A 25,053-nucleotide genomic window follows, 5' to 3' on the forward strand; every position below is an offset into this window, starting at 1 on the left:
AGTTGATTTAAGCAGAGGGAATGGGTGTGGAGAAGAAGAACATCCTCTTTACTCCTTCTCTCGCCTTTGTTCTTCTGTAATTTTTCATGCCATGCTCTTGGTGCACGTGGATACTCTTGTATGTGGGTATGTAGCCACTGGGAGGGATTTTCCCACTTCAGCATCTTCATTCATTAAACATCTGTTGAGTGTCTGCTATGTGCCAGGCACCTGGTAAGTTCAGAGGAGACACCAGGGTACATGGTGCTGACTGTGGAATTTCATCCCCAGCCAGGTGAGTACACACCTGAGTAGGCTTGTTCTGGGCTGTGAAGCTTTACCTTTGGTTAGGGAACATGCAGAAGAGTACTGTGTGTGGAATTTAAGAAGCAAAACAAATGAACATGGGGGGAAGGGAAAACCAAGAACAGACTCTTAACTCTAGAGAACAAACTGGTGGTGACCAGAGGGGAGGGGTGGGGGATGGGTTAAATGGGTGATGGGGATGGAGGAGAGCACTTGTGATGAACACCGGATGTTGTGTAAGTGTTAAATCACTAAATTCTACACCTGAACTAACTAATATTAACTAATAATTCTCTAACTAATATTAACACTCTATGTTAACTAACTTGAATTTAAATAAAAATTGGGGGGGTACTGTGTGTCTTATTTATTGTAAATTTTTTTTCTTAAACTGAGTGCTTAGGAGTGAACAATTTAGTCCTTACAGCAGTCCTCAGTTGGGGCAAACCGTGCGCATTCTTGACTTGCAAATCCTAGTCAATGAAGCCATCTCTCAGCCTGGCTTTTTAGTTGTGCGGCTGCCAAAAAATTGTTCAGCAGAGGCCCTGCTCGGGTGGGCAGGGCCACTGAACAAAACACTGCTGCTCCTGTTTACATCCTCTGGCTGAGCCACCCTTTTTCTCTGTAGCCGGCAGGATTTCCTCAGGAAGCTGTCCTGGTGGAGGGTGGGCCACGGTTAACCAGGATGTGATGACGCGTAGCCCCCCCTGCCCTCTGGGAGCTGTGCTGAGATCAGTATCTGGGTCCGCCCTTACCAGTCTGTAAGTTCCAGGGCTCGTTCTCCTGCCCACATAAGGGGGTGGGTGGGGATAGATTGGGTTTGTGTCCCCTGTGCACGTGGCTTCTTTTTCCCATTTCGTGCTCTCGCACGTAGTACTTGGGGGAAGAGCTTTGGAGGGAGCACCCCCTCAGGGGCCCCTAAAGCAGCTGTGTCAACACTTCCAAGCCCCAGCATTTCCCGCGGTGCCATGGGGCCAGTCACCTGAGGGCTGCTGGGTCAGTGGCGGGCCCAGCCTCAGGAAGAAATGATGGATTGGATCATGTGCCAATGTGTTCGGCCTGGCCAAGCCCCCAGGTATATGTCTCCTCGTGTGTAGTTGAGTGAATGATTCCACTGTATACCTCTGCAGCCCGGGAGGACTGCACTGTTAACTAATACTCATTTTTATTTAAAAAATGTGCTGGGAGGGGCTGTCTTCGGTGGAGGCCTCAGGGGATGGCTGTATAATTTAAATCAGCAGTAAGGTTAGCTAAGCTTTGCTATATACCCAACTGCCGCAAGCCCGTTTTCCTGGAGTGAAGTCAGGTTTTGGACTAGGTCGTCGTGAATGTGAAGCCTGGGTCTGCGCTTTATTAGTCAAGCGACAGTGGACACGTCTGTCATCTCTCTGAGTGTCTGCGCCCTCACTAGTGTTGTACCATTAGTATAATCTACGTTACGGCTTGTACGTTTTAGTGAAGTAACATGCAGCAATACCTGATGCATAATATAGCCATGTAGATGTTCCACAAATATTAATTTTTCCCCAACTCATCCTTCCAGCCTCCCCAGCACACATGCGCACATGCACAGATGCGAGATTCTATTTTTTTTAAAAGATTTTTATTCATTTGAGAGAGCATGTGTGCACAAGTGGGGGTAGGTGCAGAGGAGAGGGAGCAGCAGATCCGCCACTGAGTGGGGAGCCCGACATGACCTGGGGCTCCTACCTGGGGCTCAGTCCCAGGACCCCGAGCTCATGACCTGAACCGAAGGCAGACGCTTAACCAGCTGAGCCACCCAGGCGACCGCACGCCAGATTCTAGTGTCAGCATAGCCTGTAAACTTGATCGAGTGTAACCAAAGCAAATCATTTTAAAGGCATCTGTATGGTACATGAAGCTCCGTGCTGTTAGTCCGGAAGGTTACTGAGCTTTTATTAAATGTCTACCTGTACGACCTTGTGGTAGGCACCACCAAGAGTTACAAGTGCACTGCATTGTAAGAAGACCCACACCTTGGCCTGGCATAGCTAATCTGTGTTGGGGAGGGTGTCTGAACGTGCATACATGAGACAACCAGGAACAGACACATGCAAGGCAGAGCGACTGCACGAACACAGAGGGATATGCCTGTAGATACATTCCTCTGCTATGAATGAGAAAAAGGCTATTTTGGAATCTGGGTTTATCACAGGGTTCTTGGCTTCTACATCTTATTTGTTACCTGTAGTCATATCTGCTTCACCCATTGAAACGGTTTCTGCCTGGACAAAGGTGATTTCATTATGACCGGGGGGGGGGGGGCAGGAAGTTTTTTAAGCCAGACAACCTAGGGTTGGTCATGATATTCCAGAACGTTGTAAGTGACAATGGCAATTATTAATGATAAAAGCAATTATTTACTGCATTCTGGGTGCCAGATACTATGTTGAGTGCTCTACATGGATTATTAATCTCATTTATTAGGCCTCATGGCCCTGGGGGCAGGTACTTCCAAGGCACAAAAAAATTTAATAACTTGCCTTTTTGAGGTTAGAGATTGGAGTGTTAGTTATCGTGCCATACTGGTTCTTCCTTTTCCTTTTCCAAAAAAAGACAGAAAGAAACCTTAAAACAAACCAAGCCAAGAAAATCCTTCACAAAAGTACATAAAGTAATTTTTTAATAAAAGATAGCATTTTTCTCTTCTATAAATAGAAGGTGGAGGTGAGGAAGGGTTACAAGGATAGATCAAATGATCCTTCAAATGTCTCCTAGACAAAGTATTCTGAGGTCTTTTAAGTTTATCTCAACTTCTTTGATTAAAAAACAGGTTGTGGAATATGGACAAAATCCAGTGCAATTCTAAGAAACAAGTAGGAGATTAATTATTGGAGATTCAAGGGTAGTTGGCAAGATTTTGAATCAGGAAGAAATTCACACACTATCAGTCTGTGGGAAGTTTGGAAACATGAGTTCCGCATTCTAGTCCTTGAGTTATCCACTTTGGAATGTTTTGATCCCAGGCTTTTCCTTCTCTTGTCTTTCAACAGTGCCATCTTGGTTTCCTTCCATTAAATCCTCTCTCTGCTTGGAAATATTCAGGGTCTCTTGTCTTGTCAAAAAATATGTTCCAACCTAATAAGGTATTCTCAAAGGAAGACTGCAACACAAGAATGAAACACCAAATGAAGTTTTATAATGAGAAAAGAACCAGTGAAGTATATTGCCAAGTGCCTCATGCTTTAGTATCTCTCCTTGGTTGTCTCCTTAAATGTTGTTGTCAGAATGCCAGCCTCATGGAATGGCTGCAATTCTCTTCTTTCTTCCATATTTTATACCTTCTAGGGATTTTGTTGCCATGGAGAGGGGGCTGGGAGAGAAGTGCCTCTTGTCACTGGGCAAATATTTTGGAAAAAATGAAGCAAGATTAAAATTAATTGGCATGCCTTTTTCGACATTTCCTGAATTATTTCTATGGAAAACCAGTTTGGTTTTTCTGAATTTTTGCCTGTGCGTCACGTCAGCCTTCTGCAGCCACGCTTGTCTGTGGAGAGGTGAGAACAGGATCTGAGCTCGGTCTAGGCACAGAGCAAGGGTGCCTTATGGGTTCTTGGTGCTCACAGATAAGGCAGGAATGGGGGCAGGGAGCCTTCTACTCACCAGTTTTCCAACACCTGCCTTCTGTGACCCAAGAGGGTGGTGAAGAACCCTCCCAACCCGCATTGGGAGAATGGTTAAACTCCAGTGGCTTTTTGAGAATCATTATTATCTGCGTTTATGACCTGGTTTGCGGGTGGAGGTCAGAAGGTCTTATTCTGGGATATTCATTAACAGAACCAATTTCCCCAGTAGTAGTTGTTCACAGAACATTCTTTCTAAATGCACTACAAAAAAATATTGGGAGTTATCAGACTAGCTCATTTATGACCTAGGTAGATAAAGAGAATGTCTTGACATAGCCCTCACTCATTTTACCAAATGGGATACTACAGATATATCTTTTCTGACTTTGTGAAAATGCTTAAATTGCAAATTACATGATTGCACATTGCATAAGGAAGCCCAGCATCACCGTGAATTCAGAAACACTGTCATATAAAAACCTGCTTCTGCTGCCGTGTTCTTTCATTTTCAAACTTGCAGCCTAGAGCCAGTTCTATAAAAGGCTTGTCTATGTAGGTGAAATAATTTTCCCTGGTAGTGGCTGTTTTGCAATATTATGCTTACTACATTTGACTTTCTCACATTTAAAAACTAATAAACTACATAAACATAAAAGTGCTAAGTGTTAAAACCAACACCTCTTAGGAGTTTGCTTTTAATAAGCTTATGTAATTAACACCTTGAACTATATATTCCATTTGTTTCTTTTGAAACAATACAAAGAGAACAGGATGATACACATACAGAAAGCACTGGCATAGTTAATATTGGCTTTTTAAATTATGATGAAGTCATGGGTGTTTTAGAAATTAGACCTTGCCAGTTACTTTTAAGTCTGAGAACTGAAGAGTCGATCCATTACCAAGAGAAAAATAAATCAGAACATAAAGCAACATATAAATTGTTTATATTCCTCTTCCCAAGGGCCAGAGCATAGTGCCTGGCACAGTGCTTGTTGGTTGACAATTTTATTTATCCCATTGATTCCTTGATCCAGTAAATTTATATTGAGATTCTTCTAGGCACTGTCGTAAGCACTGAGCAGTGAACAAAACTTAGAAAAATTTCTGCCCTTAGGGACCTTATACTTTAGTTGGGGGAGGGGACTGAAGTAGACATGAGTTATATGAAAACTAGTTTAGGTGATGAGAAATGGAGAGGAGAGAGATGAGGCCAGAGGATGGGGTCAGAGACGGTGTGTGCCTGAGAGGCGGGTCGCCACTGTGGCTAGGGCAGGCTTGGGAAGCGGGTGTTGAGTCACCTCTGTGGCAGGTGAGGGAAGAGCGGTAAGGGCAGAGAGAGGAGCTAGCAGGTTTTGGAGTGTTGGAGGAGAAGCAAGGTAGCCTGTGTGGCCTGGCAGTGAGCTGGAGAGGCTCCAGGTGGGGCACAAGAGAAGTGGGGGTGAGCATGGGTGCTATGGACCTTTCAGTTCATGGGGGGGGGGAGGTGCCTGCAGCCTTTACTCTGAGGGGGGCCTGGAGTCTGAGTAAGAGGGTCAAGGATCTGACTTAGGTTCAAACAGGATCTCTCCGACTGCTGTATTTACAGGGTGTCCAGGGTGAAGGGGAGGCAGCTGAGTGTTTGATATATAAAAATCAGTATATTTTATAAAATACAGTATAAAATAGAGCTGTTGAATTGTGCTTTGCCAGTGGAAAAACACAGCCCATCCTGACAGAGTTAGCATTAAAAACAACAATGGGGGACCCTTTAAGAGACTTGCTGGTGCACTCTTTTTTGTAGGCTTTTCCCCCACAGTGTGGCAAACAATTAAAATAAAAATTTATCTTATCCACATCACAGAGAAAAAAAGTGAAATTGCTCTTTTTTATAGAGCAATTGAGGAGCATAAAAACGTTTGGGTAGGTGGTAGACATGTGACTAGCCTATAAATCTAAGAGCTTGGATAGGAAGGAGGAGGGGACGGTGTTCCAGCAAACACTGACCTATAAAACTGTTAAAAGTAACAAGATTTGGCTGATAAGTACGTAAAAATGTTCATTCTTAAGTAAGTGAATTTCTCTTTAAGAAAAATTATATATTAGAAATTTAAACATTAGATGTTATGAGAAAGCCAGTGGTGATGTTAGTAAATTCTCAGCTCATGAGGAAATTGGAAAAATGAACATTTTCATTCTAGTGATAAGTGGCGTGGTAGAATGATGTGAATTCATCTCAGGTGGGGATTTTTTTTTTTTTTTTTTGCTTTTGCTTTTAGGCCCAAGATGCCTGTCAAGTTTCTGTTGTAACTGTATAGAATGTGGTACAAAGCAAATAAATTTCATTCTCAACTTCCAAGATGTTTTTAATCGACGAGTAAGAAGAGATGCATGGGCTAAAGATGCTTTTTCAGAGATCTTGCACATTATATTCTTGGCAAATGGAAAAGTCTTTTATGGTGAAAATTGAGATCATCTTGAAGGGAAATGATGTAGTTAGGAAAAAAGTTTTCTTCCTAAAGAATTGAAATAAAAGTTTGGCCTTCATGTAATGTACTGTTTTATATGGTTACATCGTAGATGGACAGACACCCAGATCCAGATCCAGATAATACTTACCTGCGTGTCTGGAAGAAGAGGAGTAATTTTTGCGTGGCTGACATTCTCTAAATCTGGTTTTTCCTGTAGGTTACAGGTCAGAATGTGCACAGGATGAAGCCAGCAGATTTCCCGCTTACCCCACGTTCACAAGCAGGCTTTCGAGTCCCTCCATGAAGTCCTTAGAGCACAGAGTGTTGTTGTGAGTGTCCTTGAGATCAGGGGAATGGACAGAGGAGCAGATGTCGGAAGCTAGGTCGTGAAATGTGCTTGAGGAGGGTCAGGTGTGCGCTGAAGAGTTGTTTTCGGATTACTTGGAGTTTTTCCAGGGCAGGGGTTGAACTGCTTTCTCCCTGACTTTGGAAAGAAACCATCCAATTGGTGTCATGGGAATGAAGGGCCTTAAAATAGCCTCCCGTGTATAGGATCAGACAGGCTTCCATTCGGCTCATCTTAGCTCATTCCCAGAAAGCAGATGTGCCTATTTCCTTGGCCACAGCGTTGCTCTTGTATTTGCTCTCTGACTCCACCTGCCCCAGCAGCATTGCCGGGTGTTTTCCTCCTGCTTTCCCCGGTAGGGATTGGATGGGGAGGATTGAAGCAGACATGGTCCTGGTGTATTCAGTGCCTCTTTATATAGTCGTTTCAAAACACTTACTTGCCTTTTCTGTCAGGATGTGAGAAGAATGTAAGACTTTTTGACCTTGAGCCCATTGCACCAAGGAACTGTCCCCATTAATCTTTTTGGTCTAAGAATCTTCCATTGGATTCCAACGAGACCCATGCCCATCAACATGTTAAGAATGGTCAGCAATAAGTAGAAATAATCAGAAATCAGTTCTGCACATGAAAAATCCTCCACCTGGGTTTCCTTCTTTCTCTCCTGCCTCCTGTTCTGCCACACCCCCACACCAACTCTTAGCCAACTGGGTAGCTTTTCCTTTTGGAACAGGGGAGGCTGTCTCCTGACTCAGACGAATTGTATGTACTAGCTGTCCCTTCTGCCTGGAAACATAGTCCCCATCCCTTCAACTTGTTTTCCATTTGTTTTTATTTCGAATGATGTATTTCATGTTTGAATATCACACTCACTGGACTCAGTTACTGCTCTAAGGTTGGTGGGGACAAAGTCTGAGACTCAAAGCTCATCGTTACATATGAAAATACTGAATGAATGCTATGGGACCCTCAGGAAGTGAGGAGTCAGTTCTGTTGACTTCCATTTCTTCCTTCCTTTCTTTATGCATCTGATAGACACTTCTTAGGTAATTGCTAAGTATCATTGTGATGGTGTTAGGTGCTGAGGTTGCAAAAATGAGTAAGACCCAGCTCCAGATTTCAAGGACTTCGAAGTTTTCTGGGGATAACAACCATGTAAATAAGTAAAAGTCACTTTAAAAGATGCCTTAAAATAGAAAATTTCAAATAGATGCCAAAGCAGCATATTTCAAAGAACTCCCATGTTCCAGCGCTACCATTAATCAATCATGGCCAGTCTTTTTTCACCTGTACCTGCACCTACCTCTTCCCCCTCCCTTTGTGACTTTGAAGGTGACTGCATGCAGACAGCAGGTCATTCCATTTGTAGGTGGAATGTATGACTGGCAGTGATGCAGTGAGAAGGTGATATGCCACGTAAAGCCCATTGTGAGGGATGGGCCGCTGTCTGCAGGGTCAGTAGGGTGAAAGAAGGTGTTCCAGGCATAAGAAGCATGGAGGAGCAGAGATGATAGACTGCTGCATAGACTGGTTTGATCTGGCCCAAACTGGTGTATGGATAGGGATGTAGAGCCATGGGACAAGTCTAGAAAGGCAGACAGTCCAGACAAAAAGGCTCTCATATTGCATACAACAGACCCACTGTCAAATCCTCACTGGGAGACGTTTACAGTTTTTAAGATCTATATTTTAAAAGTTACAGTGGGCATGGAATATAGAAGGGGGTTGTAACTGAGATGAGATTGGAGAGAGAGTGAATAGCTTGGAAGTTTTGTCCACCACTTGAAACACTGCTAGGATTAGGATGGAGAGACATTTTTGAGACACTTGAGACATGGAGAGATATTAGAGAAGAGGTGTTATATACTAACGTTGACTTATTTATGACACATTAGTATAATTAGTTCTATTAGATATAGTGACCTCTTTGAGGGTAAGTGAATGATTCCTCAGAGTCTGGTGTGGGTGGAACTGAGAGAAGCTAATCTCTGCATGAAAGTTGGGAGAGTTGGAGAGTTCATACCGAATACGTAGGAGGAGGCATAGGCATTGTCTGCAGCTAAGAAGGTGGAGAAAGAGTTTTGAGAGTTATCAAAGTATAAGTTAGGGGCATCCAAGTATTCATTATGGGGCATCTGATCAGTGTCCTGAGGCTTGCTGGCCATCCGAATTTTTATCGATAATGCTATTTAGGCAATACCTACCAGTTCTTAAAAATGTGGAACTTTGGGGGCATCACCAAAAAAGAATTTAATGAACAGTGAATGGTTGTAAGCATGAATCCTCTTGTCAGTTTTGATCCAGTCACCAGGCCTTCTGAATCTCTTGAGCCTGCCTCAAGGAAATCAGCCTGCCTCAAGGAAATCAAGTCCAGTTCCGATTCCATTGATTATCACCCTCCTGACCCTCTGCTCAAGCCACAGCAGAATATAATTTTCTTAAAACATGACAAATTCAAATATTGTACATGGTTTAACAACCAGAAATTTCAGGATTGTTTTGAGGTTAATCATTTCCAAATTTCTAGGAATATTGTAGATCACTTTTTTCCCCCCAGCAGGTCATCATCATTGGCCAAATGCTTGAAAATGTTCATATCCTGATAATTATGTGCCAGAGGCAGCCAGAGAAAGTGCAAAGTGTGATTCATACTCATCAAAATCTGTGAATATGGTCAGAAATTGTGACTTCATTTCCACCAAACTAGCTCATTCATTGCCGCCCAACTCGCTCGTTCTGCTGTTCTTTCCAAATCTGTGATTCTATTAAGCTCAGGGCAATTTAGAAATGAGAAATGAGTTGAGTCCGAAATTGCCATCTGCTAATTCCACATGTCCATTTTGAGTATGAATCTGTACTTGAATTTTTTTGAACAAATTGTCAACGTTCCAGTCATTTTCCTTCATTTTCAAGTTCTGAAGCTTCCTGTAAAATGTTCTTTTGAGCCACTGATAGATAACTCAGCAGATTGGATCTTTCAGAGCCTTTAATTCAAAAACACCTTACACAAAGCACACAGTCTGGTAAGCCCCCTCAACAGGTTTCCATGACTTAACCATATGACTACATTAAAATAAAGTCCATACTTTGCTTTTCTATTAATAATAAGCATTCATGTTTCTTGATTTTATGTTGTATACACAGCACCTAGCAGAACACCTGGGGTGTTCAAAGGTGTTCAATAAATATTATTCGAATTAATGAAATACCCCATTCAGTGTTGATGATTGAAGAGCATATTAATTTTCTAGCCTTGGTCACTTTCTCCATCATACCTGACAGTTAACATGATATCACACACATTCCCCAGGAGGAATACAGAGGAGGCCTTTTTTTTTTTTTTTTTTTAATCCCATTTTATTGTAGCTACACCTCTCCATGGTCAGGAAACTGAGTTCTCATACTTAGACCGAGCTTTCCAAATTCCTTCTGAGCTGATAATTGGAGATTACTAGTTTGTGCGTGAGATTCTGGTAATCACATTTCTGCTAAAAATCTCAAGCCTTTCGTACCCTCGGGTCAAGCAGGCTGCACTGGGCCTGAGGGTGGGAGGTGAGAAGAGAAAAACATGTTCCTGCTGTGACTCTAAATCTGTCCAACCACTGATGGCATTTCCCCAAGCAAGCAGCACGAGAAGAGAAGAAAGCAGGGAAAGCCTTGGGGAACCATCTGCTGGTCGGGGTGAGTTGAGGAGGAAAGGTTGAGGGTTGGGAGGAGGCCAGTGAGCCGTGGGGCTCTGGAATAAACTCCAAAGTGGGAGTACCCCCCAGGAGTGCAGCTTGGGGGGCAGAATGCCCTCAGTGTCATCTCTTCAGTGGAAGATGCCGTTGATATTGTGATCGAGTGCAGTCATGCATAACTGAAACAAGTGTTGCAGGACATAGTCTCCTTGCTTCACGTGTTGTATGCCCACATTCTCTATTCTCTTTTATGCTGTTCTGCGCTGTGCTGTGTCATTGAAACAAATGCTCGTCTCAGACGTCTTCGTTTATCTTAGGTCTCTGCTGGCTTAAGCTGTATCAACCTGGAAGCCAGAAATGGATCACAGCTGCCATATTTTTCAGACTGAAGGTTGGTGGTGGGTGGCAGGTATCGTGGTGGCTCCCACGTGGCATCACCAACCCACTCCCTTGGCGTGAGGTGGTGCTTGGACCCGCCGCAGGTCTAGGTCCTGCCAGAGCTCCTTCATCTTCTGGGAATCTTGAGCCAAGTGTGTGTGTAGATCTATCATAATTTCTCTAGTTTCTCTTATGGATCTGCCATGGCATCAGGGCTTTGGGTGGGTGAGAAACCGATGAGGATTTTAGTTGTCTTTGTGTGGTTCCAGGGTTCTTGTGGGATCGGTTTTGTCCTTGCTGTTTCACACCTAGCTTCATTCACAACTGCCAGCCTGGCTGACCTGTAAGGACTTTGGACTCAGTACTAGACCCAGACGTAGTGGCCTGTGTAGACTGTCGCATCAGCTTGCAATCAGCCATGGCAGTTGCTTCTCTGCTGCTGGGTGAATACCAGTGCAGTTGCTTATCCACTTGGGAATAGGAAAGACGTTAGAACTTTTTACTTATACTTGTGTTTATCTCATTTAAAATGTCTAGTTCCGTGTGCATTTTTAATGTGAATAGATATAATTTATAAGTATAGTTGTAAGTAGATATATGTTTATAAATATTTTATATCAAGGAAGTTCCATGGCCCAGTTGTTATTACTTGCTTTTGGTTTTGTGCTGTGTGTGTTTTGTTTGTTTGTTTTTTGGGTGTTTTTTGGTTATTGTTGTTAAGAGAGTGCTGGGAGGGAGGGAGTGGTCAGTGCTGCCTGCCTGGAACCCTTCCTTCTTCAGGAGCTGATTTATGTTAATCAGAGAACTTGATGATGCAAAATAGTGAGCGCCTTGGGCACCAAGGTCGTATTTGCCAAAGGAAGAATTAGACATCGGGCCTGGCAAGTTCTGGGTGTTTTTGGAGAGGGGGAGTGGAAGATGTGAGATCAGCCCTCCAGCCACCTGCCATGTGGGTGTGCCCCCAGGGCCTTTTCATCACCACCAGCATGATCTAATATTGTCCTTCAGTGTGTGTTTTTGGTTGTCATGTATAAAAAAAACTTTTTCCTGAGACAAACTGTATGCCAGCTCCAACCATCTTGCAGAAATGCTGGGAATGATACCTCAGAGAAAAATATTTGAGATCATTATCTGTTCAGTGAATTTCTCCATCATGACATGGCAGGATGGGATAACAGAGCTGGTGCAAACAGTGACATTGTTAGGAGTGAGTTGGACAGTTTGGCAGTTAGGGCTGGGGTCCCCAACAAGAAGATACGGAGTCAGGACAGCTAAGATAAAACAGCACTGACATCCGGTTTTGCAGCTTAGACAGGAGCGTGCTGGCATTCGGCTTTGCAGCCTTTGCAGAAGTCACTTCTGCAAAATGTCCTAAAATAAGACAATTTTATTTGGGCAAGGGGCAGTTAAGACATAAGCCCCCAGATGTCAGCAAAAAAAGACCATCAGCACGTAGACGTTAATCTAAGAGGTAGACAGATCCGTGCCCAGAGCCCTGATTGGCGTGACTCAGCACACTCTGATTGCTTAAGAGAGTTCCACAAAAGAGCTCATAAAACCCCCTAAACTTAGACACTCCAGGGGCAACCCTCTTGGGGTCCCCTCCCTCTCCGGGTGCTTTATACTGTTGCTCAATAAACTTTGCTTTGCTGCCCACCACTCTTCATCTGGTCCTACCTCTTCATTCTTCAAAGCAGCGTGACCAAGAACCGCCGGCACTAAAGGCAGAGAATTCCTGCAACAGCATCTCACAGATTCAGTGAGGCTGAACAAGGAAACCAGAATTAAAGGCTTTTTTATGGTAGTAGCAATTTCACCTGAAAGGTTGCTGAAAGTGTTTATCACCTCAGAGTCTTAAAACAAGCTCATTAAGAATGAAAACACATTGTGAAGTCATTCAAGAAATCAGGCTTCGTTGTCGTGTAGTGATTTCTTTCAGTGGATTTAGCTTGTAGGGAACTGATGGACTGATACATAGCTCTGTCCCTCTCCAAAACAATGGGGAGCAATGCAAATACAACCTACACTTTATATTATGCAAAATATATATGTGCTTATTATTATAGACAAAAAAGGTAGAGACACACTAAATAAATGAGTCAGACTTTTTCCCCGTCAACATTGGGGATTCAGAGCAACACATTGAGTTTTCCCTTGGGGCGCTGTCTTTATAGATACATAAAATAGCAGGACCACAAGCTCATTTGCATTCATTTGCATGTGATCTGCATATAGCCAAACAGATTACATTGTATTTTCTGGTGTTTTCAGGATTTTTTTCTTTTTCTTTTTTTTTTTTCCCTCTGGTAAAGACTGTCAAGATATTCTGACCATAAGTGACATCTGGGAAAGAGGAGAACAAAAATAACAGAAGTTAATGATACAAATGCTTTGTTTTCATAGTACTTTTAGTTTTCACTTCTCCCAGAGACAGAAGTACATTGGGATAAATACCAGAAACCCTGTTAAATCAGTAGTTGAGAGAACAGTGTGATTTCTTTTCTCCTTAATTGCATCAGCAGTCTACCCGGTGTGAATTGTTTGGTAAAAATGCCCCTTATCTCTATATTTTTATGTTGGTTGTATAAAAGAGGACTGTTTGGTATAAATGTATGCTACAGCTTCGTGGGAAGATTACACAAGATTTATCTTCTGTTGACCTGCCCCTGGGAGTGAGACCACAGATTTAATTTAAAGCCATACCAAATGAAGTGGATGGCCCTGTGGAAAGATGCTGTGGCCTGGTTTTATAATAAGAAAAGGAAGGAGAAGTTGGATTTGCATGTATTCTACTCTTTTTTTTTTTTTAAGATGAAGATGGTAAAAATTCTTATAAAAAATCATGGGGCACAAAATTTCACAATTGACTTTAAAAAAAATCTTTTGAGGAAATAAGATTTTCCCCGTTCCTAAACTTGAACCCATATTGCTTCAGCCTGATGCATGAGAACCAAAGGGGAAAAATAAGAAGTGAAACAAATGAGGCAAGTAATAAGTCTAGAGCAGAAACAATGAACACCTTAAAAGAAATAAAAGTTTAAAAAGGAATCTATTTCAGTGTTTTAATAGCTGTATTTAGGGAGAGTTTAAAGTCATAGCCCAGAGTTTATTTTGTAGTGGCACTGCCTCTTGGACGTCAGCATTGTGGGGTGTTGAGGCGGACCCGAACTTCACATCCCCAGAAGGAAGATGCACGAGGTGTGGTGCTATTAAACATAGCTGCATTATTTAAATTCCCGACGGACTAACTTTGCAAACATTTGTGGTAAAAGTGAATGTTTTCACTGACTAGGTCTGTGCTGTCTCAAGTAGGAACAGGTTGGACAGAAATGGTGCAGAAGTTTCCGGATCGTCCTGAAAGAGCATGGTTTTTGAGAGGAGAAAGAGAAAATCATCCAGAGGTCCTTTCGTTCCATTTGGTGGGGACGAACAGGATTCCTTTCTAGGGATGGCAGACAAGACCTGCTTTTTAGGAACACGTTCTTTTATTCCTTTGCTTTTCTTGGCATTTAAATTCTGAACACTGATGGAAGTGGAAATTTGGGGGACTTACTGCACATCTGGAAAGCGATTTGGGAAAACAGGCAGCCGTGCCACCCTGTTCTAAATGATGGTCCGCCGGGCGCCAAGTAAGGAGTGGGTAACGCCGCATGTTGCAGGGTGTGAAGCGCTTGCTGTCTTTGGCCTGTGCTGAGTTGAACAGCTGCCTTTTTTCTTATGAGCAACAGATACATTTTCCAGGCCCCCAAGTTATTGGGGAATTTTGGGTGATTTGGACTGCGAAAATAGGGACTTAAACTTTTCCACTTAGTGGCAGAAAACGGTTGATCAGCAGCTTGGAAACTTGAGAACCAAACAGTTGGTTTTGAAGGTGTTGCGTGGAAAAAGGGAAAAAAAGGTAATCTGAAGAAAGCTATATAAATAATTGAGAATTTTTTTGGAGTAGACTTGATTGTTCCAAGAAAACAGTCTGTTGTGTTAAGTCATACAGTTCAGCTGGTTATTTTTTGAGAAGCCAGAATTCGAGATGGGAGCGCCTTGGCTAACACAGTACAATTCTTAGTACCTCTGTGAAAGAGAAAGGGAGGGAGAGAGTGAGAGAGAGATTTCCATTTAAGAACAGCAAGCCATAGGAAAGTGGCAGGCGTGTTTCCCTTCCTGGATGGATGAAGGTAGACGTTTCTGGATGAAGACAGGATAGCATCATGTTTGGAGAGACTCGACATGACTCTAAAGGGCCCAGGAGCTTCCAGGGGCCCCAGCAGTTGGGGGCGGGGGTCGGATCCAGGCAGTCACTCATAAAAGCGGGTTCTCAGGTGCAGTGGCTGCAAGCCCTGTTCCCTTCAGCTTCCAGCTCACACTTTGAAGGGAGAACCTTGGTCTCTCCCAGTTTATACTGGGGGCGGGGACTAAGGAAACATGAGGATCTTGAAGAGAAGGGGGCCCGGGAGGACTTTGTTTCTCTGAAGTGTAAGCAAACATGCTAGGTTGATAGAAGGCAGCTGGCCAGGCAGCTGTGGGCTCAAGCCCGTGCGGCAGCGGACGCTGCTCTCATCCTCACCGTCCTGGCGGTGAGTAGTAGCTGGTCGCAGGTCTCTTGGTGTTGGGGCTGCAGTGGGTGGGGTGGGAGAGGGCCCACTCTGGGGGGAACGCGGTTGCTGTAGGAAGCTGCTGGTTGCTCTCCTGGCTGCCCTGGGCCTCCCAGTCTGTGGGCCTGAGCTCCTTCCTCAGCCGGGCAGGACTGGGGGCAGAGGTGACGTGAAGGGCCCTGAGATCTGGGCTGACAAGCCGGGGGTTTAGTTTGTCACCTGGGTGATGGGGTGGCGTGGGTGATCCACAGAGGAAGGAGAGCCGGTCCGCTCTGTTTAGCAAGGTCTCTAGGGTGGCTGGATTCATGGCAGATGAGGCAAAGAGGGGAAACGGATGGGAAAACTCGTCGGAGGTGTGGGTTTTCATGTTGTGGTCCACAGGGTACGTGTTGTTGGGTTGAGGCGAGTCAGGGCAAACCTTGGGATCATAACTTGATTTATCATGCTGGATTTCAGGAACGTCCCCTTAAGATATTCTCGTTTGGCCCCCTTTGGCCCCCTTCCTCCCCAGTAATTCTGATTTCAGGCAGTAAGACAAATATCAGCAGGCCGACCGCCCCCGGGGCCCTTCCTCAGAGGCTCAGCGGCAGATTTCTTACCTTGACTGATGTTATTTCCCTACTGGAAACTTGACAATAAACCTGTTGAAGAGGAGGGTAGGCTCCCAGCTCCTCCACTGTGCCCGTCCAGCCTGTTTGCAGACAGACAGACAGAACAATGGGACCGAATGGGGAATGACTTTTGCCCAGACATGTTGAGATACTCAAACACTTGCAAGAGTTCTCGCCCCTAGCTCTGCCCTGGGGATTTGGAGGCAATTACCTCAAAGGAGAACATTTTACTGGTGGGAAAGGAAGAAGTTTTTTTTAAAAAAAAAAAATCCTTTCTTTTCATTTCTGTTTCTCTTGTCCGTTGGTTGCATAAAATTGGTGAATGCATATCTGGGCTAGAAATGGCTGTGACAAGGCCTGAAGGTCTGTAGCAGAAAGGCTTTTGGAGAGCTCTGAATTCCCCAAGCCCACTTGCACCTGACCGGGTTTGGCAAGTTGAGACAGGTGTTGTCGTGCGTGATGGGCTAGGGCTGTGCTCTGTAAAATGGCAAGTGTGGGCACCTTCTAGGCGCTCTCAAAGTTCTGTTTCTTTGGTTGTCTTGGTAGCGCCATTTCTTCATACCAAAGAAAGGACATGTTGGGAGGTAAAAAGGGGAGGGGAAATGTTTCTATGAATGAATGCATGCATAGAACGAATAGCGGAACTTACAAATGTAGGCAGCATTTGTCCGCCTGTATGTATGTGTTCAGACGTGCATTTAGGCATCAACTCCCCTAAGGGAAGACTGTAGTCTGAAACATTATCTTGTAGCGAATATTAGTAGCGAATAATCCTATGTGCCAGCCTGACTGTGTTCCTTCGTTAGTTCCCACTGTCAGAGAGGTACGCGACTGCTCCAGTGTTCCCGGAGATTCGGAAACACGCCTCGGGCCACTGAGCTGTAAGGGGCCGCCGAGCTGAGTGTGGGCTCAGGAAGGTGCGCTGCAGAGCGGCTGCTGGGGCCACAGTTGGGTTTCCTCTTTAGCTGAATTTATACGTGTGCTCTTCTTGCACATTATTCCTATTTCGTGGAATAACTCAAGGGATAGGGTTTTCTTCTCAAGGGTCTCATGGGAGGGCACAGCCCAGGTGTGTCTGGGATGCAGCATCCCTCAGCCGTCCTCAGTTCTCTGGTTCTCATCAGAATTTCTGGGAGTGGGGTCCTGGTATCAGAATTTCTGAAAAGCTTCTCAGGAGGGTCTGATGCAGGCAGTGATTGGGCTTTAGGGAGCCTGTCACCTGCACAGTGCCCTCTCTGAAGGCGCTCCCCTGAGGGTTTCTTAGCCCTGCCAGGCAGGCAGAGCTGTGGGTTTAAGACCATGGCCTTGGCACCAGGCAGTCCTGGGTTGGAGGCCTGGCTTCTTTGCTTGTGAGCCCTGGAACCCTTGGGCAGTCGCTCAACTTCTTTGACCTACTGTTTGTTCACCTGCACAGTGAGGAAACAGGTCCAGTGTCCAGTGGGTATCCTGAGGATTAGGAGATGTCACATGCATGAAACTGAGCCTGGCGCCTGCTCACTGCTTAGTGAATACCAGCCCTGATTAGTGTAAATGCATGGAGAGGGGACCAGAAACCATGGGTCTTTTTGCAGGTGGACTGACTGCCTTTGTTCTTTTCCTGTTTCTTCCTGCTGCCCTCCTCGCCCCCAGGACGGCTCGCTGGGGAACATCGATGACCTGGCACAGCAGTATGCAGATTACTACAACACCTGTTTCTCTGATGTGTGCGAGAGGATGGAGGAGCTCCGGAAACGGCGGGTTTCCCAGGACCTGGATGTGGTGAGTGGGTGGCCCTGGGAGTATGCTTCTGTCTGGCAGGGCTGCTCTGGGTCTTGCTCCTGATCAGCACTCCGTCCAGGCCTTCTAACGGTCCTGTTTGTGCCTGGAGCGTCCCTCTGTAAGGTGCTGTGCTAGATTGGGGTACAAAGTTCAGGTCCCAAAGGATGAATCATCTAGCTCTATGGTCATGCAATGAATTGCGTATTGGCTGGGATGGCATGACCAAATCTTTGTATTCATGAAAAGACTAGATTTTATGTTTTAACTTAAGTGGCAAGAGTGTTTTCACTGTTGGCCAGTGTATACTACGTTGTTGTGGACTCTAAGCCCAAAGAATGTCTAGGCTCTATCTTTCCTTCCTTCTTTCCTTCCTTCGCTCCTTCCTTCCTTCCCTCATTCGTTCCTTCCCTCCTTCCTTCCGTCCTTCCTTTCTAAAACAAAATAAAACTTAAAGAAGCCAGAAACCACCCTCATTCTCACTTGGTAATTACCATGTTGGTATTTTAGCAGTCCCCGCTCTATGTTTTTCAGGGCATTTTTACATCAGCAATATAATTCTTGCTTTTTTACTTAATATTTTATTATAGTTCTTCCATGTCATTAAGACCTTCATAATCACCAATTTTCATGGCTCTCCTTGAACTCAGATGTTGAAATTCGTTTGGCTGTTTCATGAAAACCATTTAGGATTAATGCTGCATTTGAACTTGCATGTGATAAATAGTAAATAGCTTAGGTATCTCTCTATGATCTGTATGTGCGCTAATGTTTCCATGTTGTACATTTGCTACAAAAAATCTTCCTGAAACTTCTGCGCTTATTAATTTAAATCTTCATTGTATATTCTGTTTGGGTTCATCCTGGTTCACTGCTTTTCAGATTGTTTTATTTCACTGTGGTGACCTCAGGACCCCTTCAGGAATGTCTCCTCATCCAGACCAACTCTTTTTTGACCATCTTTTATATATTGGTGGGGAGGAAGAGGCCACCTGGATCTGTTTTGAATAAGAGTCCTCTGCCTTTAAAAACAGTTTGAAAACTGCTGATTCACTTGAGTCCTGATTTATTTATTTTTCAAAAATTTCCATAAATCTGCTTTTGGTAGGAATAAAAGAAAAAGCAATAATTAAGGAACTCGTAACAAAGAATTCATTTGTTAATAATTCCTTTTATGTTATAAAGGACCTATTATATAACAGACCCACCAGCTAGTTTAGGCACCTCTGTTAGTCTGCAGGTGGACATGTTTCACCTCTACGGCGAGACTCTGGCATTCCTATGGACTTTAATTTCTTTCCTTAACTCAACGTAAGTGGAGATTCTTTAGATGAGGCGTAACACTATATCATGACTGTCAGATACTTACTGATTCTCTTTCCTTTTTGTTCACTGCCTGAGGGGTGCTCAGTGGTGGGCGTTAGTACAATTGAGTTAGTACAATTGAGGCTGGGAAGCATCTGTGGGGGGCTGAGAGCCATCATCCTGGGAGCCTAACATCGTGGCCCAGGCAGGCATGTGGGTGTCGTCATTGCCCAGGGCATCTTTCCTAGAACTTTGTCGTCTGGCATGTGTGAATGGCAGGGTTGTTTCCTCCTTTTTAACAAAAGTGACCTCATGTGGCAGAAGATTCCATCAAAATTAATTGGGCTCTTTTATGGGGTATAGTTAATGAAAAAGGACTTTTCCCCTTTTTTGTGGGAGGCAGGATTGCGGCTGAACAACAGCTTAGAAATTGCACCGAATTCTTGGATATCGTAATTTTGACCTTGAATGATAGTCTGGTAGCATACTTTGTGGCTTCCCTGGACGTTTCGCCGTGCAGTGAAATGACTGCTGTGGGTTTGGTGGATGATCTTTGATGTAACATGCAACTGCTCTTCCCAGAATTCTAGCTGGTTGGGAGTTGGGGTGACCATAATCACCACAAGGTGTTCAGGAACCTTGGAAGGCAGCATCTAGGTAGGAAAGAAAGCCTGCTTGGCAGCGGGATAAATAACTTCTTCCCATTGAGACAGATGGGCTTAATTTGGTGTGCTCTGTTCCAGAGCTGCAAAAGATAGTCTGGGGGAGAAAAACCCCACCACATGAGCTTAATTAGCTCTCATCAAAGGTGCAGGAATGTGGTGGTGGGTAAAATTGATGGGAGCTCATTCGAGCCAGGCTGGAAACTTTGTTCATCCTTTAAACAGTAGTTAGTGAAAAAAGTAAGATCCCAGATGGGCATATTCAATGTCTCTTTCTATGAAATTGTAGGCAAGTTGGAGAGGTAAAGGGGAACTCCCGAGCTGCTGAATGCCAGGTTGGATGCCATCCAAGTCTAGAAGTCTGTGTGAGATGTGCTCTGAGGTCGTCCATCATTCATCCGAGCCATGTATGCCACACTAGTGACATATTGCAAGTTCCCTCTCATGGTGGTTAGCTCATCACAGATTGAGTCCTGATGGGAACTCATTTTCTTGAAAAGCTGTAACTTTCAGTCCATAATGCTCCCTTTATGGCAGGATTTTATTTTATTTATTTTTTCATTATTTTATTGCATATTATTCTACTTTCAGACAAGTAGGCAAACTTCTTTCCTGTTCTGCTGCTGGAGCAGCTTTGGGTCTGAGGACGTGTAACCTCATACTCCTTTCGGTGTCCGTAAGCAGTCCATGAAAGCTGAATTGAGGTGTTTTGGAAAAGAAATAATCCACCAAAAGCAGAAAAGCAGTAAGAGGAATACAGGAGGAGCTTAAAGCTTTTTTTTTTTTTTTTTTTTTTTTAAAGAGAGAGAACATGACAGCAGGGGTGGGGGGATTTGGGGGGTAGTGGGTAGAGTCCTTAGCAGGCTCCACACTCAGCCCAGAGCCAGATACAGGGCTCGATCATGATCTGAGCCAAAATCAAGAGTCTGACACTTAACCTACTGTGCCCCACCTAAAGTGTTTTATACAGAAAAAAGTAGCATTAAATTTGTTGTGTCTGCTATAGAAAAAGTCGTTCAGAGAAAGCCTTAAAATACAGAGTTTCAAATGGTGGATTGAATCAGTTTATGACTTTGTTTCATTTCGGATTCTCTGGGTGAATTTTGGCGATTGAGGGAGTGTTCTGCAGATAGAATAGGTATCTAGATATTTGTGTTTGGCTTTAAAATTCAAAAAATGCGTTGTCTTTAAGAGCTAATTACATGTCAGCCAGAGAACAAACCAACCAAAAAGACACTCTGCCCACAGTGATGCTTGACTTAACCCTGAAAAATATAAGGTTTTGATAATTATGTTAGTAATTAACTTTCTGGACTGGATATCAAGCTACTTTTCCAGGACCTAATCACCCGGCTCCCTACTAGAATAAAGCACTTCCTTGATAAAGTGTTTTTGGGGCCAGTTAGTTTAGATGAAGTCAACAGAGAGTACAGATGGGTGAACATTCAACAGTATAAACAGGGATCATGATTCAAATTTACAACTATGGAGAGAGTTTTTATTTCGCACCAAATGGGTCCTAAAGGAACGGTACGTCTGGACCTAAGCCTTTGCCTCTGCTGGGGATTGGGACGTGAGTGCTTGTGAACAGCAGGGAAGCTGCCCATATTCCCACACATTTGGCACATCGCTGAGCACCGCGTGTTTTTTTGGCTGAGCGAGTCTGCATTTGGAAATGATACAGCTTTCCAAGTCCATAATGGGCCCATCTCTAGTGATGCTAAGTCCGACATCTGTCAGAGTGACACGGCGGCCAGGAAAGGGACGCAGGCAAGGTGGGCGATTATGACCGGCCATGTCAGCTTCCTCGGCATTTGTGAGGATTTGAGTCTGTCTGGGTGTGGACAGAAAACAAGCGTGTGTGGTTGCTGGTGTAATACAGCCATGATGAAGAAGTCCTGACTTACAGGGGGACCCTGTTGACAAATGTCGGCCAAAGCCTAGCTTGAGCTCTGTGCCAGATCGTGATCACCTCTGTGTGTGCACCAGGAAATGGGAGCCCAGGTGGAGACTGACTCAGGGCTTTAGGGATCAGGGATGTAAATTAAAATATCGCATATTATGACAGACGGATGTGACATCAAAACCATTGCTGATGGTGTAGGAACAGTTCTGGGGTGTAATTATTGTTCTTTGAAATTTTGATAATCTAATCTCTTCCCATATCATTCTGGCTTAATCAGAGGCAGTAAGAGTGGGATCTGTCATGACTAGTGGTGCTTCTTGGGACTTCTTCAGACTGTACCACCCCACCCCCAGCCCCTGCGCATGGTGCAGTGGCAAAGGCTGTGAAAGGCACTGGTGGAAGCAGGTGGTAGGACTGGGGGCCCAGTTCTGGCTGTTGTGTTTAGCTGGCAAGTCGTATAACCTCCCCAAGCCTCAGCTTTCCCATCTATACAATGAGGGTAAAAATATCCCATAAAGATGTTGTGAGGATTAAGTGAGAAAACTGCTATAAAGGGCCTGGCACATCATTCTGAGTGACCTGTAATTGTTCATTTCTCTTCTTTCCCTTCTATTCCAAGTTTAGAACGTCTCTAATAACACTGAAGAGTATCTGTTACTCATATTTCATTAGTATGTATTGACAGGAGTACACAGATTATTTCTAGCTTTTTATTTTGGCAATTAAACATATATAAACTGCATACTGTAACGAACTTCCGTGCCTCTTACCAGCTTCTACAGTTGTCAGCATTTCGACAATCTGACTTATCCTTACTCCCGACGCCCACTTGAGTATTGTTGTTTTTGAAAAGTTCTTTGTGAGGCTAAATTTGCATATTGAAACGCACAGATCTCAGCTCTGTGATTTTGGCAAGAGGATGAATCCAGGCCACGCACACCCTAGCATGATATAGGATAGAGTTACCAGCCCCGCAAAATTCCCTCAGTCTCTTCCCAGCAAATCCTGTATTGAGGACAGGGATTTTTGTTGGTCTGTTTTGGTCACTTCTGCATTCCAACATAGAGGACAACAGCACATGGTGCGTAAGAGGTGCATGATAAGTATTTGCTGAGTTCATTTATCACATAATTATTTTAAAATATTTTATGAACATTAAGCCTGTACCTGAGAAAGACCTTGCCTTTCTAGAAAGACCGGTAAAAGATATTTTCCCCATTTACAAAGAGGTCGCAATTTAGTTGGGGGCATTAGACAAGTACACAGATTATTAAAATGCTGTATGGGAGGACAGAGAAGAGCCCCCGGCCCAGGGTAGGAAAGTCAGGGAAGGCTTCCTGCAAGAGGTGGTACCTAAGCCTCCTCATTAAGGACACAGAAGATTAACCTGCTTTTGGGAGGGGGGTGGACAGTGCAGAAGAACTTAGGTCAGAGGTCACAGTTTTCACAAAGGTCAAAAGTTAGAGGAAATGTGGCTTTTATAGGCAATTACAAGAAGTTTACTGTGGCTAAACCTCTAAGATATAAATGATGTGGAGAAAAAGATCCGTCAGGTCTTTGGATTATTAATGTATAAAAAAATTAGTATGTTCTGATTCATCACCGTTCACGAGACAAAACAAAAATAATGGCCATTTCTCAGTGGTTGGCTGGCTGGGTCAAGGTGAACTTGTGGTTCCACAGGGACGTGCAGGCTTAGTCCAGACTCTGGGGGGAGGTTGTTGTTTTATGGACTTCTCTTTTGTTATTTGCTAGAGACAGCAAAACATGTGGAAAACAGGTTTCCTGTGCCACCTGAATATTCAAGAAAATGATACGGGAAGGCGAGGTTGTCCCCGCCTGAGTGCACGGGTCACAGGTGCTGGGAGGGAATGCTCCCGCCCCGGGAGCATGGACGCTCCCTGAGCCCATGTTCCCTCTTCCGAAGGATGGTAGTGTGATCCGTGTGGCAGAGTGTCCTGAATTTAAATATTCCACTGTGAAAGCCCAACCATTGCTCTGAAAGGCATTTGTTTTTGTTTTGTTTCATTTTGTCTTTGCGGACATGACTGGCCAGCTTGGGGCTACTGTGAATTTGCAGATTGCAGGAAGAAACGATGGGCATCAGACGTCGAGTCTGGACTACGTTCTGCTGCACAATTCGCATACTCGATGTCAAAATACACTGAGGCATTATGTCTAAGCCACATGGTGATACAGTTCTCGGCTCTGGCTCTTCTCAAAGTCGTGTCTATAGTCAGATGCCCAGTGGCAATTTGGTCAGCATTTTCGTGTGTTGCAGTGTGCTAACATGGATGGACAGAAACCCGTCTCTGGGCTGCCAGACTTGATCTGGGCGTCCTGTGCCGCATGTAATTGAGGTGTGCTGCTGTCCTTTTACGCTTAGAACCCGTCGACTGCTTGTATAATTGTGTGAACAGACAGTTTAGATGTGTTCTGTGTGATACAGTCATCTACAAGGCGAGAGGTCTTCATCGGGTTTTTAAAATAATGGATCATCGACGTCAGCTTCAGTTTTGCTCCTGAGCATTAAGAAATGACTGTTTTTGTTTGCATTTATAAAACACAGTATGCCTAGGGGATTAAAAACCAAAGTAATATCTTGCTCAAAACACAGATGTTTGCCAGAAAGGGAAAGAAGTCTGAGCTTGGTGGTGGTTTTTATTTACATACAGCAGAGAATTCCTAAATGTTAATCACATTGGCAGTAACTGGGGAGAAAAGCCTAGGAATTAAAGTCAGTGCAGCCGCTTTGATGGCAGAATCAGGGCTTGGGAGGGCTTGGCCATTGTTTGGGAGGGGAAAGGAGCGTTCGCGTTTTTGGAATCCGGACATTTCATAGTCCCGGCCCCGTGCCATTTTGGAGCCCTGGAATATCAACACCAGGTCACCAAAACTGTAATGTCATCCAAATGTTTATAAGCACTTCTCACGTGGGAGACTACGGTGAGATTTATTTGTGCATATCCCAAGGGAATTATAGGCTCTTAAACATGTGAATTTGTAGCACACTGGAGGCAGTATGGTCTTGCCTCCAGACAAAATGTGAAAGAGTGTGATGGATGTTTATTTTCAGGGCCTAAGTGGGTTTGGTTTCTGCGGCTGTATCTATGATGATATAATCAGCAAAGGTCTAAATTGAGGCCTCTGATGAAGAACGAGTGTCTCGGGCCAAGTAGCCCACCAGTCCTTCGAGGCTGGTTAGGGAATAAGGAGTGTTGGGGGTCTGAAATGGGATTAGACAGATAGGGGCAGGGCCCAGACAGGAAGTCACCTGGGGCAGGGCCGGGAGCCCTTGCTGGTGCTCCACACGCAGCTGCCATTGGCCTCCTGACCTGTAGGTCCGGACTTTGGACCAATCTCACCAGCGCTCCTGTGCGCACCGGCATCACTGAGGACAGAGAGTTGGACCCTGGAAACCTGGTGTGTTCGATGTACTTTTGGAATGTTGGTGAGGTCTGGAGCCAAGAAAGAATTCTTGAGACGTCTTCAGTGCGGA

General features: G+C 44.3%; 1 protein-coding gene across 2 annotated transcripts in view; it reads left to right on the forward strand.

Moving 5' to 3' along the window:
* The window catches only part of SASH1 (SAM and SH3 domain containing 1), a 186,733-nt gene that overhangs the window by 23,089 nt on the left and 138,591 nt on the right, over positions 1-25,053 (forward strand). For both annotated transcript variants that reach the window (XM_040627934.1, XM_040627935.1), the window contains exon 2: positions 17,556-17,684. In XM_040627934.1, coding sequence (XP_040483868.1) covers positions 17,556-17,684 — 129 coding nt within the window. The remainder of the gene's footprint in view (positions 1-17,555; positions 17,685-25,053) is intronic.

The sequence above is a fragment of the Ursus maritimus genome, unplaced genomic scaffold (genome assembly GCF_017311325.1).
Source record: "Ursus maritimus isolate PB19 unplaced genomic scaffold, ASM1731132v1 scaffold_13, whole genome shotgun sequence".
Classification (NCBI taxonomy): Eukaryota; Metazoa; Chordata; class Mammalia; order Carnivora; family Ursidae; genus Ursus; species Ursus maritimus.